Source organism: Pipra filicauda, unplaced genomic scaffold (genome assembly GCF_003945595.2).
Source record: "Pipra filicauda isolate LSUMZ 115617 unplaced genomic scaffold, ASM394559v2 scaffold69_size3009148_pilon, whole genome shotgun sequence".
NCBI lineage: Eukaryota > Metazoa > Chordata > Aves > Passeriformes > Pipridae > Pipra > Pipra filicauda.
Genome location: NW_024104864.1, coordinates 130,678 through 147,999, shown reverse-complemented (window position 1 = coordinate 147,999; position 17,322 = coordinate 130,678). Strand labels below are relative to the sequence as shown.

The 17,322-nt window shown below is 45.7% G+C and overlaps 2 protein-coding genes across 2 annotated transcripts in view; one reads left to right on the top strand and one right to left on the bottom strand.

The window, feature by feature from the left end:
* CHD1L (chromodomain helicase DNA binding protein 1 like) overlaps positions 1 to 416 on the bottom strand; it is a 23,477-nt gene extending 23,061 nt beyond the window's left edge. Inside the window, exon 1 of the mRNA XM_039388937.1 lies at positions 308 to 416. The gene's annotated coding sequence lies outside the window, so the exon portion shown is untranslated. The remainder of the gene's footprint in view (positions 1 to 307) is intronic.
* LOC113992730 (fatty acid amide hydrolase-like) lies at positions 66 to 17,295 on the top strand. The gene is made up of 20 exons (XM_027730337.2): positions 66 to 240; positions 332 to 388; positions 1,940 to 1,977; positions 3,262 to 3,402; positions 4,371 to 4,433; positions 5,581 to 5,701; positions 6,121 to 6,213; positions 7,261 to 7,421; positions 8,527 to 8,612; positions 8,829 to 8,912; positions 10,151 to 10,213; positions 10,350 to 10,427; positions 10,520 to 10,608; positions 11,291 to 11,327; positions 12,565 to 12,713; positions 12,929 to 12,991; positions 13,295 to 13,370; positions 13,998 to 14,082; positions 14,265 to 14,352; positions 14,913 to 17,295. The coding sequence occupies exons 1-20, from the start codon at positions 88 to 90 to the stop codon at positions 15,021 to 15,023; spliced, it is 1,836 nt and encodes a 611-aa protein (XP_027586138.2). The 5' UTR covers positions 66 to 87; the 3' UTR covers positions 15,024 to 17,295.
* Positions 17,296 to 17,322: the final 27 nt, after the last annotated feature.

Sequence of the window (17,322 nt, the reverse complement as noted above, 5' to 3'; positions counted from 1 at the left end):
CCTCCTCCCCGCGGCCGAGGGCTGGGCGCGGGCGGGGCGAGCCCAAGCACCGCCCCGGCAGCCGGAGGGCTCGGTGGGAGGACAGCGATGGCGCCGTCGCTGCTGCTGCTGCTCCTGCCGCTGCTGGCGGCCGCCGCCGTGTACCTGTGCTGCGTGCGGCGGCACACGGGCAGCGCGGGGGCCCTGCTGCTCCGCCGGGAGCCGCGCCGGGCCGGGGCACCGAGCCCGCCCCGGGACATCGTGAGCGCCGGGCCGGGCCGGGGGGGCGGGAGCGGGGCGGGATGGGACAGCGGGATCCGGCGCTCACCTCTCTCTCGCCTCCTCTCCGCAGTGGGCCCCGCGGCTGTGCGGCGCCGGGCTGCGCCTCTTCGTCCATGTGGCCAACACGGTGAGTCCGGGCCGGGCAAACACGGCGGTGAAGCTCGGGGAGAACCCGGCGGGGCCGAGGCTGCCGGGGGTTCGCCGCGGAGGCAAAACCCGCGTTCGCTGGGAGGTTGTGGCGCTCTGCGTGCTCTCGTCTCCCCCAGGTGTGATGCCGTGGGGACTGAGAGCGCGGGCCTTTGGCTCAGGGTGTCATGTGTGTCTTTGGGTGCGGAGAGTCCAAAGTCGGTATCAAACTCGAAATACAGCTGCCACCAGCTTTCCTTGGACGTCAAGGGGTTTGGGCCCTCCAGCCCTCTGAGTAGGGTTTTTAGGAGGGTGCTGAAGGCGGCTGACCCCCCGGTGCTCTCCTCGGGCGAGTTTGGGAGCCTGCGGGTTGATTCCCACTTTAGCAGGTGCGGAGTAGGCGGGAGCGCTCTGTCAGGGTGAGAGGTGAGAAGAGCCTGCGGCCCCTGGGCACTGCCCACCTTGCAGCAGCTTCTGCCTGAAAGCAGGTGGATTTTGTTGCTGCTGCTTGGCCTTTTGAGCCAGTATCAAGATAGGCATGGAAGTTTGTTTCAGCAGTGTGACCTGTTACAGAGCTTGGTGTCCGGCTGGGCATGGAATGAAAGCTAGGAGTGGGCTGTGTTTGTTTGTGGGAATACCTTATAAGTGTCTTTCTTCCAAGATATAACGATCAGAATACCTTGTTATGCTTTGCTTTGTGGCATGGTAAAGGGGCTTGCTTCATTTCCTGACATCTCCTTTGGAGGCAGGACCTGAGATTCTCAATCTCTTACGAGATTATGCTGTATTAGTTTAGATGTAGATTAGGAACAATGCATTTTCAAAAAAGATGCTGTAATTCTTATGCAATGTGTGAGGTAACATACCACTTTGTGGATCTAGCTGTGTGAGCCTTGAATCAGGCTTACACTGTATTTGTACATCCCATAAAATGTTTTTGAAGTCCATTGTTGAGCTATTAAGACAGGTTCCAGCCTGGCTGGAACCAGGCTGGTCTCTTTGGGACTGCTGGTGCTTCTACACTCAGAATCAGAGTATTCAAAGAATGTTTTCAGCCATCTGCTACCATAGAGTCTCTAAATATCTCATGCTTTTCCAAGTTGACTTGTTTTATTGCAGGAACTGGTTGAGAGACAGGAAAGATCCTAACACTGCGATAAATAAAATAATAAGCTTCTGCCTTATCCAGTGTTTGCATAGTCTGTGCAACATGAGGAAAGTAATGGATGGGAGCTATACAGATGCTTCTTAACAGTGTTGCAGCCTTCAGATGCAGGCTTTCTGTGCTGAGTTGGGGAAAGACAAAAGCAGGAGAGCCAGAAGGATACACTCGTTATATAAACATGAGAGGTGGGAGAAAGCCTTTTAGGCCATTTTTGTGGTGTGAAATACAAGTGTTTGTGTGCTGTTTCTTTACTGCTTAGCATTGCATGCTCTCTAGGGTGCTGCAAGCCTGCAGTAATCGTGAGCATGTTCAGCATCCCTTGTCTAGTGAAGAAGGTGTTCAGGTCAAAGTTGCTGCAAACCAACATTTCTACTTACTTTTTTCTAGGCTTTTGGACAGATCTGCTTATTGCCGTTCTTAATGAGGTAAGAGTGGGGAGTTTTTGTCCTCCTGCAAGTTTCTTTTTTTTTTTTTTTTTTTTTCATTTTTTGGTTTAAGGTACTCACATTACACACAGCTTTTAGGTTATCTGACATGACATTTTCTAAGAGGAAAGCTGCATAACTTGATTGGAGAGTGAGGAAGATTATTTCATAGATGTTGTTTACTAGGGTTTTTTTTTACTATTCTCATTTGAGTGGGTTTTTATCAGAAGAAATTAACCTTTTTTCACGCTCAGGCAGGTGCACAGAAACTGTATTAGTCAGCTTGCCTCTTTGCCTTTTGTTTGCCTTTGTGTCTTTTTGCCTTTGCTCTTTTGTTAAAGGACAGTCTTTCTTTCAAAGGTCGTGGATGTGCAAATATGCTGTGTTTATCACCAATAGCGGTAAAAGAATAGTAATAGTGGGGAAATGAGGCCAGACATAAAGTTCAGAGATTTTAGTAAGTCCTTTTTAAAGATGTTCACTATTTTAGGTCAGCCTTTCCTCTTTCACACTTATGTTTTTGTTCAGAAACTGCTTTCAAGTGTGCATTGTACAAAGAGCCTATCAGGTAAGAGGTGTCAGGAATCCCAGGCTCACAGTTGGTTCCCATAGTTTGCCCATCACTTTTTAAGGGTCATCTATGCAGATTCCAGGACACTGAGAAATGTGTTACTCTCTGAATTTTATTTGGACATGGGCTTTATGAGTGAATCAAACCCAGACAAGTGTCACTGCTGTTATACATCAGATCATTCCTGGACATCTGCAACAGGGTCTTAATTTCCTCGCTTTATGTGTTCCAAGCTATGGATTTATGCTGCAGTCCCTGTTGTATTTGGTTGCAAACAAACTATGTTGAAGCAGGTCATGGAAAAGTCTGAAGAGGTGCTTGTTTTAACAGGATTAGTGGTTGAATGTATGGCTTATACTACTTTCCCTTTTTATTTTCCTCTTCATCCCTATCTTTATTGGTCTGTGTATGATATGTCCAATTAAAGTGAATCAAAAAATTTTGCCATTTCTTTCCCATCTTGGATTTACAGAGGCTGGCTGATCTTATGTCAAGAGGTAGGAGGCTTTGTTAAGCAAGCAGAATAGATTTGATGCTGCCTTTAGGAAAGATGTAAGAGAGATTAGCTTGTAGCTGTTGAAACTGTTGCCACTCCCTGCTGTGAAAGCAGACTGCTAACACAAAGTGTTCTTGGGTAAGGTTCCTTCTGAACAGTCTGAAAAATTAGTCATGGTAGAGATTGCAGACTCTGGCAATGACTCTCTCTCTTTCAGACTGAACAACTTCTCGCTTATGCGTTCACTTGACATTCATGAAGATCCCACGTTTATCCCGGAGGTTGCTGCGGAGGTTACAGGAGACAAGTCTGAGGCTAAAAGCACTTCAGATGTTATCAAGCAGCTGATAGATGCAAGGTCAGTATGTGTTGCGTAAGAGTGAAGTAGAAGAATACACGTGTTGGCACTGTTGTATTAGTGGGAAGCTCTCATTGTCAGTAATTTAGATTTGTTTTTTTTCCACGCCCAGCCACTTTACAAAACAAATAATGCTGTCAGTCATCTTTCCTTTTGCGCCTTATAAATCACCAGTAATTACGTGCAATGTGAAAATTCTCCAGGCTGCAGGGAGTCTGCCTGCTGGGGAGAGACTAAAATCTGCCCTTGCCAGCGCCCTGTTTGCACTATTAGAGCAGATGCACTTAGTGGTTGACTAGCCAGTGTATAGATCCCTTTAAGTGAGTTTGCAGGTGTGCTGTTTCTTGCCTGCAGGGAATCTCAAAGAGAACACCAGGGTTGCTTGGAAGGGAAAAGGAATGCAGGTTTTAAAAGAAAAATGTGCACAAGAAATTAGCTTTGTTAGTGAGTGATGAGAAATGGTCTATTGCTTAAGTGGTAGAGCCATCTGGTTTTTAAGCAGTTTGCTGATGTGTATCCTTGTGTGTGCTGCGTAGTGCCTTTTCCCACACCACACACCGTATGTGCTGCTGGCTGTCTCTGGATCTAACTGTGACAGAGGTCCTGGGAGTAGGTTTATGAGTATATTTCAGCTAGTCTGTAATATTGCAGTGGTGAGTAGCAAATGTAAACCTGGAACACATTTCGAACAGTTTAATGACTGCTGACTTTCAGTAGAAATATGAAAGAACTAGAACATACTGCTAAGACTAATCCCTTATTTCTGTGGCACTTTTAGCATACGTGGTGTCTGGCACATGTGCAAAGAGTCTGACAGTGTTAGCTGCCATGCATAGGCCAGCTGGCCAGATGGTGTGCTGTGAGTGAGTGATGCCCAAACATACATTGGACGGTGATGCTGAAAGCTAAGGTCTAAACAGAGGTGGCTTTGATGGTTCACTGTTGTTCCTTTAATCCTATCTTTGCAGGTCTGATTCTGCTAGGAATGGGTTTAGCTTCAAAGGCATCAAAGATTATCTGGAGTGCTACCGGTAGGTGAAATTGTGGTCTGGGAACAACCTGTCCCATGTGTTCCCCTGCTGTGGGTTGCTACTGTTCCACAAGCTTTTAGGTATCTGTTAGCATTGTCCTTGAGGTGCCACTGTTTAGCATCACTCCCTGCTGTTCTCTCCCTTTAGTAGAATAACGAAGGAAAGTCAGCTGGGAGAGCTGGCACAACTTTACAAGCCCTGTAAGGATATTTAAATGCCATTTTCTTTGGCTTATTGTCAGTTTTCTCTTGAGAGATTTCTACATATCTTATTTGCTCAAACATGAGTGAGAAGTAGATGAAAGTTCATCTGGATTATGCAAGTTGCACAAACTGTGGGTCTCTGGTAAATCCCTTGATTCCCCAGATCCTTGTGCTCCTCTGAGTGTGACACTCAGTAAATATGTCCAGCTGGAAAGGGGCTGAAAGCACACTCCTGACTCTGAGGTTCTGTGAGCTGTTGGCTGCTTGGTAATTCCTGGTTGCGTCTGGGACATGGGCCAGATGTGGAAGGCTCAGATAAATCTTCTTGTGCTCCTGGCACTTGTTCCTCAAGGGCCCCCTCTGCCACCAAGCTGCGGCCTTAGAGCAGAAGGCTGACACTGCAGTCTGGTGTTACAGGTGCATCCTGACTTTTGTGTCAGCCAGAGATAGGTGTGTTTGTGGTGAAACACAGCCTTTTGCCAGGAGACAGGGAAGGCCTGTTTCTTAAGGTGAGTTATGACAGTACTACTGGGAGCCCCTTCTCTGTAATGGGAAGCCTGTATAAAGGGGCCTGGCCTCTTGGTTTTAACTCGTGGTAACTGGCAGTTTCATAACTTCAAGCTTCCATGAGCTTGAGGACTCTGTAAAGCTGTCACCTGTTCATCTCTGTTATTTGGTAATTCAGGAGCATGTGGTAACTCCTAACTCTTGCCCTGCTCTAAGGGCTGGGGACATGCTGTGTAGGCAAATTCTCTCCTTAAGGAAGGGAATCTCCTGTCTTGATGGTGTCCACTGTGTTGAAATCATCACCACGCAGAGATTCTTACCTAGTTCTTGCTTACACCTGTGACAGCTGCCATGTTGCTGTACGGGAGACAAACCCTGTGTGTGGGTGTGGTGTGGGGAGATCTTGTAACAAGGTCCCAACTTCTTCTGTCCTGTAGGAGTGGGAAGCTGACGCCATCTCAGGTAGCCAAGAACATCACTGCCGTGCTGGAGGACTGCGACAAATCCACGCCCCCGCTCAGAGCAATAGTGCAATGGGACCGGGAGCAAATAATGCTGGTAATGTCTGCCTCTGGTAGGAAAGGGGGCCTCTGCCACCCCAAGAGCAGTAGTATCCTTTGGAAGGGTTAGAGGCTCTTCTGCTGATACATTGCACAGCAAAATAAGTACATTTTTCCTTCTTCTGTGTTTAGAGGATTACAAACAAGTTTGTTTTCCTTCCTGCAAAGAGAGGTAGCATTAAAGCAATCCGTTTCTGACTATGTTTATAACAGGACTTCTGTGCTTATGTGGCATCCATTAGCACAGATGCTTCCAAGTAGTAGTTTCTCACGAGCATATGGTGGAAGAAAGAAACTTTGATAATTTGGCTTAGTAAAAGCCTGAGAAAGTCATTTTTGGTATCCATTCTGATATTGGTGATGACCTTCAGCTTAGCTAAGTATATATAACACATAGTGATTTTTTATTCTGTGCAGATGGCTGAGGCCTCCACTACTCGTTACAGGAATAAATGTACCCTGTCTTATCTGGATGGCATCCCAGTGTGTCTGAAAGAAGAGCTCAAAGTGGTGAGTTTCCTTGTCTAGCTGCCAGTTCGTGCTGCAGGTGGTCAACCTGGGCAACTCCCTGCAACAAGGTTTTAAGGCCAACTCCTCAGCAGAAGCCTGAGAATATGTTTGTAATAAGGGGTAGTATGTGGGTTTGCAATGAGTAGGATTAACAATTTTTGCAAGCTGAAGGCAGATCTTGCATACAGCAGACATGTTCCATATCTTGTACCGATCTCTTGAATCCATAGGGAGTAGAGTGTGGGTGTGGGAAGCGGTCTGTCATATGATGAAATGAGAATGTATAAAAGCATCTCTAGTGGTGGGTGTAACTGTCTGTGTTTCTTGGGCACTGACTCTGCTCCACTGGCAAAGCATCCCTCTCTCCTTACCTTAAAATATGTGTCAGAAATATGCAAGTTATTTTGAAAATCCCTACTGACAAGGATTTTTACCTGTGGTCCCAACAATAGTTACCAGTAAATACTCCTGGCAGTGCCATCAGGCTGCTGTAGGCTCTGCAGAGACCTACCTGTAGGGTGGGAGTCCTGTTTATGTACAGATTCTTCTGCTGCTACCTCGAAGTGAAGAGTTCTTAGCATACCCTGGAAATAAGTCCATTTTGGCATTTGACTAATCTTGATGCCTTGTTTCAAAGCACTGCGGATCTGAATTGCTGTAGCTCTGTCCATAGAAACATGGAACAAGGAGCTGTGTGCTGTGGGGCCAAGGTGATTGTTCTGCAGCCTTTGGGCATAGCAATCACATTGCTGCAGAGAGGCAGATTAAGACCATCTACATGTTTCTGCTCTGCTGTATCACAGTATGAAAAGGACTCCTCTGCACAAGAGAAGGACCAAATATTGCAGGGTTAGGTGTCCCTCCTAACAGAGACCAAAACAGGACAAGCTGAAGAGTGATGCTTCCTAGCCCTTACCTCCACGGGTCCCAATATCTGGGATCTGTTGTGGTGTTGAAGTGTGCATGTACAGCATGCACAGGGTTTTATGTGCATGTGTGCACTGTACCAGGGTTTTGGAATGAATAATAAGGTGTGTTCTTGCTAAGGTACCTTACCATCACCGAGCGGGAACAGTGTATCTTGGGACAGAGCCAGAAACAGAAGATGCTACTGTGGCCAAGAAGTTGCGAGAGGCTGGGGCTATCATTATTGGGGTCTCAAACATGCATGAACTAGGGACTGGAACAACTGGATGCAACCCTAATAGGTAAAAATCCCTTTCCTCTCTCTTCCCCCAGTCTAGAAACACCTAGAGGACTGTCCAGAACTGGGAAGGATACAAAACTAAGGGCAAGCACGTGAGAATAAAACTGATGGAAACACCCCATACAGAGAGAACCTTGGGGGTATGAAAACCCAGCATTGTAGATTAGAGGGTCGGAGTAGATGTGGAAGCCTGAAGGCTCCTGAAACCAAAGGAAGGAGAGGATCTGAGTGTTGTCTGCTGAGTAAGGAACTTGGTTTGCCAGGCCTTACTGGCCTGGAGGTGTGAATATTTATAGGATGAATGGTAGACAAAAGCCATAACAGAAAACAAATAAATAGTAATGTAATGCTCAGCCACAGTAATGGCTGAAGGCCCAGAACAGTGAGAAAAAGGTACAGTCGTCTCAGAGCGTAGTGGTTTTGTTTCCTAGCTAAAAGAAGTTCACTGGAATTTGCTTTACTGTTGAGAATTCTTCACTATAGCCAAGACGAGAAGTGCAATTCCAGAGCAGTGGTTCTCACAACCTTGATAAGCCTTGAGTAGAGCCACACTTCATGCACATGCAGTTGGATGGAACTAGGGCTCCCCCTCTGCAGCAACAGCATGCCAGGGCATTTTCTCACTGTGTGAGGTCGGCTGGATAGCCAGCCACGTGCCAGACCTCTTTGGTGTCTGGAGGCCGTGGTCAGATTGGAGACTTTGGGAGCTGCTGCTCTGAGATAAAGGGCAGAGGTGGGGATAATGACTTGCTTATCTGTAAGGATTGCTGGCCATCAACTGCTCTACCTTTTGGAATTGCTTAATGCCCTGTGGCATGCAGTGATGGCATGGTGCCATTGCAGACAGAAGAGCTGGAGCAGCATCTTTTCTCTTGCCTTGTGTCTGTCTCTTTTGGATCGGCTGCTTATACTAACGAGGTTGTACTCTTGAGGCAGAAGTCTTTTTTACATTCTGTTTTCTAGGGACATGGCTCTTTCTGAGATTAAGTGATGTCTCTTTACCAAGAGATCAGAATCTCTGAGCTGTGTTTCTGGATCTTTTTCTGCACTGTAGTGCATGCAGTCCTTCCTAGGAAAAGATTAAACGCTCTTTGTTTTTGCTTCAGGTACCACAAGATCCCTAGGAATCCCTACAAGCCTAACCACTTCACAGGTGGGAGCTCCAGTGGATCAGCAGCAGCTGTGGCAGCAGGTAGGTGGTCCTACACGGAGCTCAGAGGTGGTGGGAGGAAGGTCCTGAGCCAAGGGACCTCAGGCATTTAGTTTTTATGAGGGGGGTTAGAAGCTGGAGGGAACTTCTGGCTAAACAGAGAGCTCTCTGTGCTGTCTTGGCTACAGCTGCTGGTAGAATGGACAGGGCAAAATGATGTCTCTCTGATCACAGGCTAATGTGTGGGTTTTTTTGTAGGTCTCTGCCCAGTGGCTATTGGCACAGATGGAGGAGGCTCTGTGAGGATTCCTGCTTCATTCTGTGGTGTGGTGGGGCTGAAAGGTAGAGCTGTTTAATCGTGGAGGGGGGTGTGTTTGTCTGGTTGGTGTTTCAGACATAATGCCACAAACAAGTTGGGGGCAGTCTGTTAATTCCTGTCAAGTAAAACTTGACCAGAGAAACTCTGGAGTGTAACACCCCAGGAGGCATGCGGGTTAGGCTGGCAGCATGGAATTATTCTCTGTACTGGCTATTGAACAGATGTTCAACTTAGTTAAGTCAACTTACTTAAGTCAAATGCTAAACAAAGTATGCATGCTGCTTTTCGTTTTCAGCCACTCGCCCCTCTTCATTCTTCTTTCTGTGCTGGGAGGTGTTCCCAACATAGTTGGGTATCTGTATTGAGCTGGTGAAAAGTATCTCCACCCATGATAGGTTGCCATCACCCCAGTTATATGGAGAGGCTGATGCTGCTCAGATTTGTATCTGGAAAGTTAAAAACCTGGTAATACGCTTGTATGAAACCAGGATGTAGCCATTCCTTCTTATCTCAGTGTTACAAGGAGTAGCAATGCAGTTTTTGCAGTAAGAATTAATATAATCAAGGAAAATGTGTGGAGGACAGAAGAAATGCACAGGGCGGTGTCTACAGCATGGAACATGGTGAGGCAGGGTTGTCACTTGGAAGAGATGCTGGCTTTTGGGAATGGTTTATCATGCTGAAGTATCTCAGCTGCTTCATCTAAGACCAGATACTCAGCCATTACTCTCTTTCTATCCTTTGCATGTGGTCAACTTCACTAATTGTGATTCATCTGAGGAAGATAATGATGATGACAAAAATGTAACTGGTCAGAAAGGCGATACAAGTACTCGCAGAAGACAACTGGTGTTAGGCACGAAGTCTCACTGGTGAAGTGGGTGACATCTCCCATGGGGTGGTGTCTGTTGCTGTTGATAATCCTATTCCTGCATCTCCATCCTCCATACCATAAATGCTGCTTCTGCATATTTAAATGTGTATATTCCAAAATGTCCCTGCACGTGTTTCCCCTCAACTAAATAATTTCTTAGGGGGAAACCCATTTCATTATTTACTGAATGCATCTGTTTCACTGATGAGTCAGATCATGGTCAGCAGAACAGGATACTGAAGGATGAGTGACTGGACCCTGAAACAGTAGACATAAAAGTGACTGGCAGGGGTAGGTTGTTTACTGACTGGGTGCACCAGAGCCATCTGGTCAGCTTTTCCCTGTCCTGCTGATATCTAGCTAACTGCCCTTTTCTTGTTCTTCTAGGTACATTTGGGCGCATCAGTTGTCATGGCAGCTTGCCACTCTCCTACTCCACAGTCAGCGTAGGTAAGAGGACTTGTGCTCCACTTCAGGGACCTTGATGTGGTCTTCTCACAGGGGAGGCAATCTGTACCTACAAATCATCTTGGGAGGAAGGTATATTTACCTTGTCACATTTTTATAACTGATCTGTCTTTTACAGGCCCTATCTGTACGTCAGTGGCAGATGCAGCCATTGTTTACAGTATCCTTGCTGAGCCAGACCCACTCTATCCATATGGTAGGTGAGCCCTCTCCGTCCCTGAACCCAGATGCTCTGTCTTCCTAGAGGCATCCTAGTTAAAAGGAGGAACTCTTCTTTGTTCCCCACAGGACTAAAACAGCCCAAAGCAACCCTATCTGATATGTGTGCTCCTGACCTGAAAGGCTTAAATCTGGGAGTGGACTGGACATTTTTTAAGGTGCCTATTCTATCTCACTCTGCTGCTTTGCAAAATGAGATTTTAAAGGAATACGATGTTCTCTTGCCCGTCATCATTAGAGCTTCTCATATTTAGTCCATAGTTGGAAGATAATATAGCCTGTGTGAAAACAGCAACATGGGTAAATTTTTTTCTAAGGCAGCCTTTTGAAAAGTCTGTTGGAGACATGAGCGAAGGTAACAACTACAGTTGATGGCAGTATGCTTCCTCACATTGCTGATTCTATTGGAGAAAATAATTCTGAACTCATTATGAATGGCAGTTAGTTTAAAATCAAATGAGGAAAATTAGTGTATCTGCTTGGTGACAATGCTGTAGCTGCTGAGTGCCAGTGTAGAAACTGGGCTTGCAAGCTAGTACTGCTTGGCAATTGTAATGCAACCCCACAAATGTTCTCAGAATTCTTCCCTGGAGGAAAAAAAAGACTTACTGGCTCTGCCACTGTGCAGAGGAGGAAAAGATGATATTTCCTTTTCCTTGGGGTGTGAGCTGCAAGCTGTTCTCTTGGAGCAGGTGGCCTAAGGCAGTCTGGAGGGCTGTTTCATTACCATTAGGGACAGGAACGAGGAAGGCACCATAAGGACCGAAGTCCTGGTGAGTGTGCTTACCAAGAGGAGGGCACTTATTAAAGTCTACTTAGTTCTTTCCTCTTATTCTTTAGGCATGTGATGCTGAAGTCCTGTCCATCTGCGAGAAAGGTAAAGAGGAAAAGTCTAAGTCTCTTATTCTGCCTGATGTTATGGTATCACTTGGTGCTCCTTTTATGTATGCATTAAAAAGACCTCTCCTCAAGTCCTTAAAGATAGTTGCTTAAAGGGGTCTGGCTGGACAAACAGCAGTAGCTTTGTGTTGGGGAAGCCCTCCTGGCTGCTGAGGGTTAAAAATCTCAGCGGTTGTAGGCTTGTCGGATTACAATGGAAGAATGTAGTCCAGTGTGCTCAGCCTCTGTCTGTATAAAGACAGATCTGTGCTCAGTAATACTTACTCTGCAAGCTTTAATGGTAAAAGACTTTTAAGGGAGGGCCTTGTTTCACAACATAATACTCAATAGTAAGACAGTGCTAAGTCTTTGTGATGTATCCAGTCCTGTGGCATTTCCTTGAAAGCAGCCAAATGGTGCCTTTAGAGTGGCTTTGTCAGAGTTTAGACTAAGTAAAATTGACCCTGGAGAGTATTTGGGGGTGGGGGAGAAGGACTACAATGGTTGGTTATAGTAGTTGGCCTCCTGTGCATTGGAGCTGAGATAGTTCACAGTATTCAGGCTTTGCCTGGATTTTCTTCAGCCTCCTTATTTCCAAAGACACACTTCTATAGTATTTTCTTAGGAGAGCTGCACCATAGGCCAGTGAAATAGGCAAGCTTGGGTATGTATTTATGAATAAGTTGGGGTCAAAGAAAGGATTCTTTTTAGACTGCAAAAGATTCACTTTTCCTGAAGTTTTAGTGTTCGGCCTTGTTAAAATGCATCAGGATTTAGTGACCCTGTACTGTTGACCTGGTCTCTTGAGTATCCCCCCGGGTTCCTCCACCATTATGGTTCAGAAGAAGCTCTGAATGGAAATCTCATGATGCTAAATAATCACTTCATGATGATAGAATAGCGGTCATGTGAAGTGCTCAGGGAAGCATTGGCAGTCCACCCTTTACTCTTTGGCTTAACTGAGGGGCTGGAGGGAGAGAGTGAACTTGTCCTATAGCTGCTAAGTTAAGAACCTGTGGGCAAGCCCCTACCCCTGCCCCGTTGGAATACTGAGATCTCCTTAAGCTTTTACCTGTGAGAAGCAGCTGCAGCAGCCTGCATGCCACGTGGTGCACTGAAGGTGCTTGTGGCCTGTGGGGGTCTCTAATTTGGCAAGGGGTTGTAGATTTGCAGCCTTTCTGTGCAGCCTGGTGAACTCAGGGATGCTGTCTGTGCTTTACCTGTTCTGTACACAGCGGTGGAGCACCTGCAGAGTTTGGGAGCCAATGTGGTTGAAGTCTCTCTTCCAGAGATGGAGGAAGCTCGAGTAGCACATGTAATCTGCATTCTCAGTGAGATGAGAGACTTCCTGCAACCTGACTTCAATAAACATTTCCAGGAAATGGTAAGTAGTAGCAGCTTGGAGCAATGGCAGTAGTTGTCCTTGGCTGATGCAGCACAAATATCATGTCAGTGAGAAACCTGAGGCTCTTCTTCTTCTATGACAAACTACCTGTTGGATGACTACCAGTACAGGAGAACAGACCTGGAAGAGAACTCCTGGGCTGTCACAATTCAGTTTCTTGCAAGCAGAACCTTGATCAGTGTTTTTTATTTCAGAATTTGGACACTCGGGCTAACCTGGCCTTGGCTTGCCAGTTCACAGCTCTGGATTATATTACGGTAAGGAACGCAGTGTGGTGAAGGCTGAAGGGAGGTACATAATGAAATTTTACAGGTGGGGTAGAGGCTTAACTTCCCCATACACGTAGGAAGATGTCACCCAGCTCTGACTGCTCTCAGCTGTGAAAGCATGCTGAATGGTGGGGCACCACAGAGGGCATGCCACCTGTCCTGCATCGTGATTCCAGATTGCAGGAACGGTGTCTTGCAAAGGTAGAGGCTCTAATGGGCAGTCTGTCAACATCAAACATGAGCCTCGTGAACCAAGAGGTTCTGGTCAGACACTGTTCTCTCTGCTTGCAGGCAAATCGGCAGAGAACTCGGAGCATGGGATTTTTGCGAGAGATCTTCAGCACTGTGAACTGTATCCTTACACCAGGTATTGCCATTCTTGGCCAAAGAGCCAGTCCCCAACAGCTCTGTAGTGCCTTTTAAGATGTCACTCCATTAACTTTCCCACCTCAGTTTTTACGAGTATGACTTCTGTGCGAATACTTTGCTGTGCCTCAAGCCTTTAGAGGATAATGCAGCCTGGTTAGAAAGACTGGTGCGTATTTCTAGATTTACTGGTTGTATCCATGGCAGTGACAAATTCCCCCTTGGTGCTTGAGACAGGAGCTATAGAGCCAGCACATACTCACAGGAGGGACTGGATATGTACTTATGTATGCAGTGTTCTTGCTCTAAATACAAGCTAACTGCTTTATTCGTAAATCCCAGCAACTTGCATGAGTTTGCATCACCACTGTGATATCAAACATGTGGCTTTAGTGAACTGAGCTGTTCTTTAAAGATTGCCCACTGTCTGACTCTTCTTTTGCTCTTTAAGCACTGCATCAGGTTGCCCAGAGAGCCTGTGGAATCCTCATCCCTGGGAATATTCAAAAGCCATTTGGACATGGTCCTGGGAAACCTGAGCTAGCTGACCCTTCTTGAGTCAGAAGGTTAGACAGGATGACTTCTTGAGGTCCCTTTTCATTACAGTCATTTTGTGATCCCTCTACAGCTGTTCCTTGCACTGCCCCAAGAATTTATGAATCTGACCTCTTGACTGGGAGCAGCGATATGTCCTTCACAGTCCGGTCCATGAGGTAAGAACAATGTTACTTGCAGTACACAAACAAAAGTTTGGGAACAGCTGGAGACTAGCTGCACCAACTGAAGAAGCTCAGGCTGTAAGGCAGGAGAGATTGATGCTAGCTGCCTCTCCCAAGAAAGGATGAATTTGCTGCTGTCCCAAGTCAAGAATGCTGATTACAGCTTTTCCCCCCAGGTTCATGCAGCTTGGTAACTTCACTGGGATACCAGGCATTGTGGTCCCCATTGGATATTCTACTGCTGGGCTTCCTATCAACCTCCAGGCAAGTACTGGATTTTTGTTGAAAACTGGGTCACAAAATCCCCAGCTAGATTTGTCCTGAGCCACTTATAACCAGGTTCCTGCTGTTCCACACAGCTCATTTGAGGAGTTGGCAGCTACTAGAAAGAGAAGTTTTAACTTGTGGGTGATTTTCCTCAGAGTAACTCACTCCTGAAGGGCAGAGGGACTCTTCAGGTATCTTTGAGATAGATTTCTTTCCCTGGCTACTTGCATCGGTACCCAGTATTTGTCACTACTCTTTCCTCTCTTATTTCTCATTTCCTTTAAGTCCTTCCCTCTTGAAATGGGTCTTATGTAATGGAAAGGTCCCTGTCTTGCAATTGGAAGTCACACAGCTGCCTTTATCCCAAACACAGTGATGTCATACTTACTGGGGTAAAAGGGGAAAACTTGTCTTTTTGTGCTGTTGGGGGGGTGGGAGGGCAATTCTGTTTTCTGTTATGTATTCTGGGGCTTTCAAGAGTGTCTATATGTGATGATGCTACTTTGTTTTTTTTTTTTCCCCTCCTTTCACTCTCTGCTTCTCTCATCTTCTCCCAGGTCATGGCAAAATGGTGGGATGAAGCTGTTCTTCTGAGGATTGGCCTAAAGCTAGAGCAGTTCCGTTCCCAGACCAAAAAACCATCCATTTATTATGACATCCTCGCATGACAGAGTGACCAAGTTGGGGACTAAGTCTTTTTTTTTCCCTAGTCTGACCTGACCAAGTATTAAGAGTGGACTTGTTTTCAATGTTTATCTGAAAGGCTTAGTAGCAGGCTCATTTGAGGAATGGGGATGAACCACTGATCTAAGCAGGCACTGATGCTGAGCAGACACAATTTCTGCTCCCTGCTTGTCAGATGGCCTAGTTTATACTAGGGAGACCAACTGTGCTAGTTCCTTGCTTTGTTTTTGCAGGGGAAGCTGCAACTATCTTCTACAATTTCTTCCCACGTAGGGGTCCTGTGTACAGATGGAAGACAATTGCATCTACAGGACTGCATGCAGGTAGTTCATACTACTGTACATGGAAAGGTACAATCTCTAGGCCTTAAACCTTCCAATGGAACTTCTCCTGCTCTAGGATATAACAAGGGTCCTGTTTTTGAAGGGGAAGGGCAGCGAATAATGCCTAGCTCTCTTGGAATGAGGAGGCTCTTAACACACCGGCAATCAGGCAGTGTTTGTTTTGGCCCTGTACTTAGTCCCTCAGAGCAAAGCAGAAATCCCATAGGTACGGAAGTGTCACTGTGCTTGTCCCTCATACTGCCAACACTGTGGGTGTGCTTACTGCCTGAGAGTCCTGCCTGCCTTCAGCCTTGCATGGAAGGGAAGGAAAAATCAGAGCAGAAACCCTCATTAACTCTGACCCAAACCCCTGTTTCAGGGTTCTGGCTTTCCTTTGCACATCTCTATTTCCCAAGCTAAGACCTGGAGAGTCTCTTTTCTCCCGCTGGTTGCTTGAGTATAAACCTACTATCATTTAGATGTCCAAATGGAAGAAACTACTTGATAATGCAGAGAAAGTACTGTTCTAAGAGTGCTGAGGCAGCTATTAGAAACATCTGAAATCTGTAGGAAATGCTACTGAACTACTGCGAAAGTTGAGGCTGGATGCAAGAAAGTGTTGCACAAAGCCACGTGCAGCAAAGAGCCTGCTCTAGATAAGATGCCAACCTTCTCTTATCCCAAAAGCACTTCCTGAAGTAATCACAGTAGAATTAAGACATGGATTACTACATAAAGCATGGCATGGCTCTAAGCCACAGTATTGTGTTTTACTGAAAGGCTTCAGGCTGTAGGTTCACGAGTACCTGTGTCCCGCCAGCAGCACTAGGGCCACATGAAAGAAGAAAAGGCCTAGGAGCAACTAAACCTAAGCATTTGCGTTCATTTCAGGGTAGCTTGGGGTTAATGCTCAGAGGCATCTCCTGTTGCCTACCTTATCAGGTATCCTGGGCTTCTGGTCAGGCTGCTGGAGGAGCTGCCCTACAGACAGAGCAGAGATCACTGTGTTCTTATGTTGCTTGGAAGGAAAGAAGCAACAGAAAGTAGTTGCAGTTTCTCCCAAACTCAGTAGAGTTTTGGGGTTTTTTTTCCCCCATACCTATCCACTGTTTAACCATAGCTAGCTCTTTACTAATGGCTGAAGTTAAGTCAGATGGCATCTGAATGGAAGAACTTGCACTACCATCTCCTTAATTACCTGAGTTAAAGCATCAACTCCTACCATCAGCTGTCACCAGCATCCACAGTTAAATTAATTATATGGTTGACACTGTCTTTGACCTTTAATTCCTCTGCAATACTGCCAAAAGTGTTTGTTCTCTAGATTCTAGTACAGTTTAGCTTTATGAGGAATGGTTTAAAAGCAAAGTATTTCCTCTGTTATTAACCATAAGTTATTAAACACTGTCAACATACCTTAGAGTGAAACAGTCTTGAAATGTTAGCAATAAGGGAGGTGGTAAATGTTTGACAAGAATACATTTCTGCAAGGAACAGTACTGCTTGAAGAAAATAGCTGAGTATTCCTAATTCTATGCTAGTGCTCGAGGGCATAAAGATGGATGTCTAAAATATTCAATTACCATCCTGCTAGGTGAATCTATTTATTTCAAATCCATTCTGAAATTATTTACTACCCTAAAATTATGATTTGAATGTTTAGTTCATTCCCTTGGCATAGAGAGGGAGCTCAAGTTGCTGGGAGGAGAGAGGCTAAAGTAAATAGTTCATTATTTTTAAAAAACAATACTTGCATCCTGCTAACAGTGGGAAGAAAGAACTGAGAGTTTTTACTGACTGACAGTAACTAAGTCGCTCTTTTCACACACTGCTTCCTGCCTTTGCCTAAACGTATCTCATCAGTGCACATTTTCAATGCAAGACTTTCCTGGTAGTGAGGTTACCAAAATAAACTTTACTTATCTATGTGAAAGGCCTCAGTGTTTTCTTTTTTTCCCCT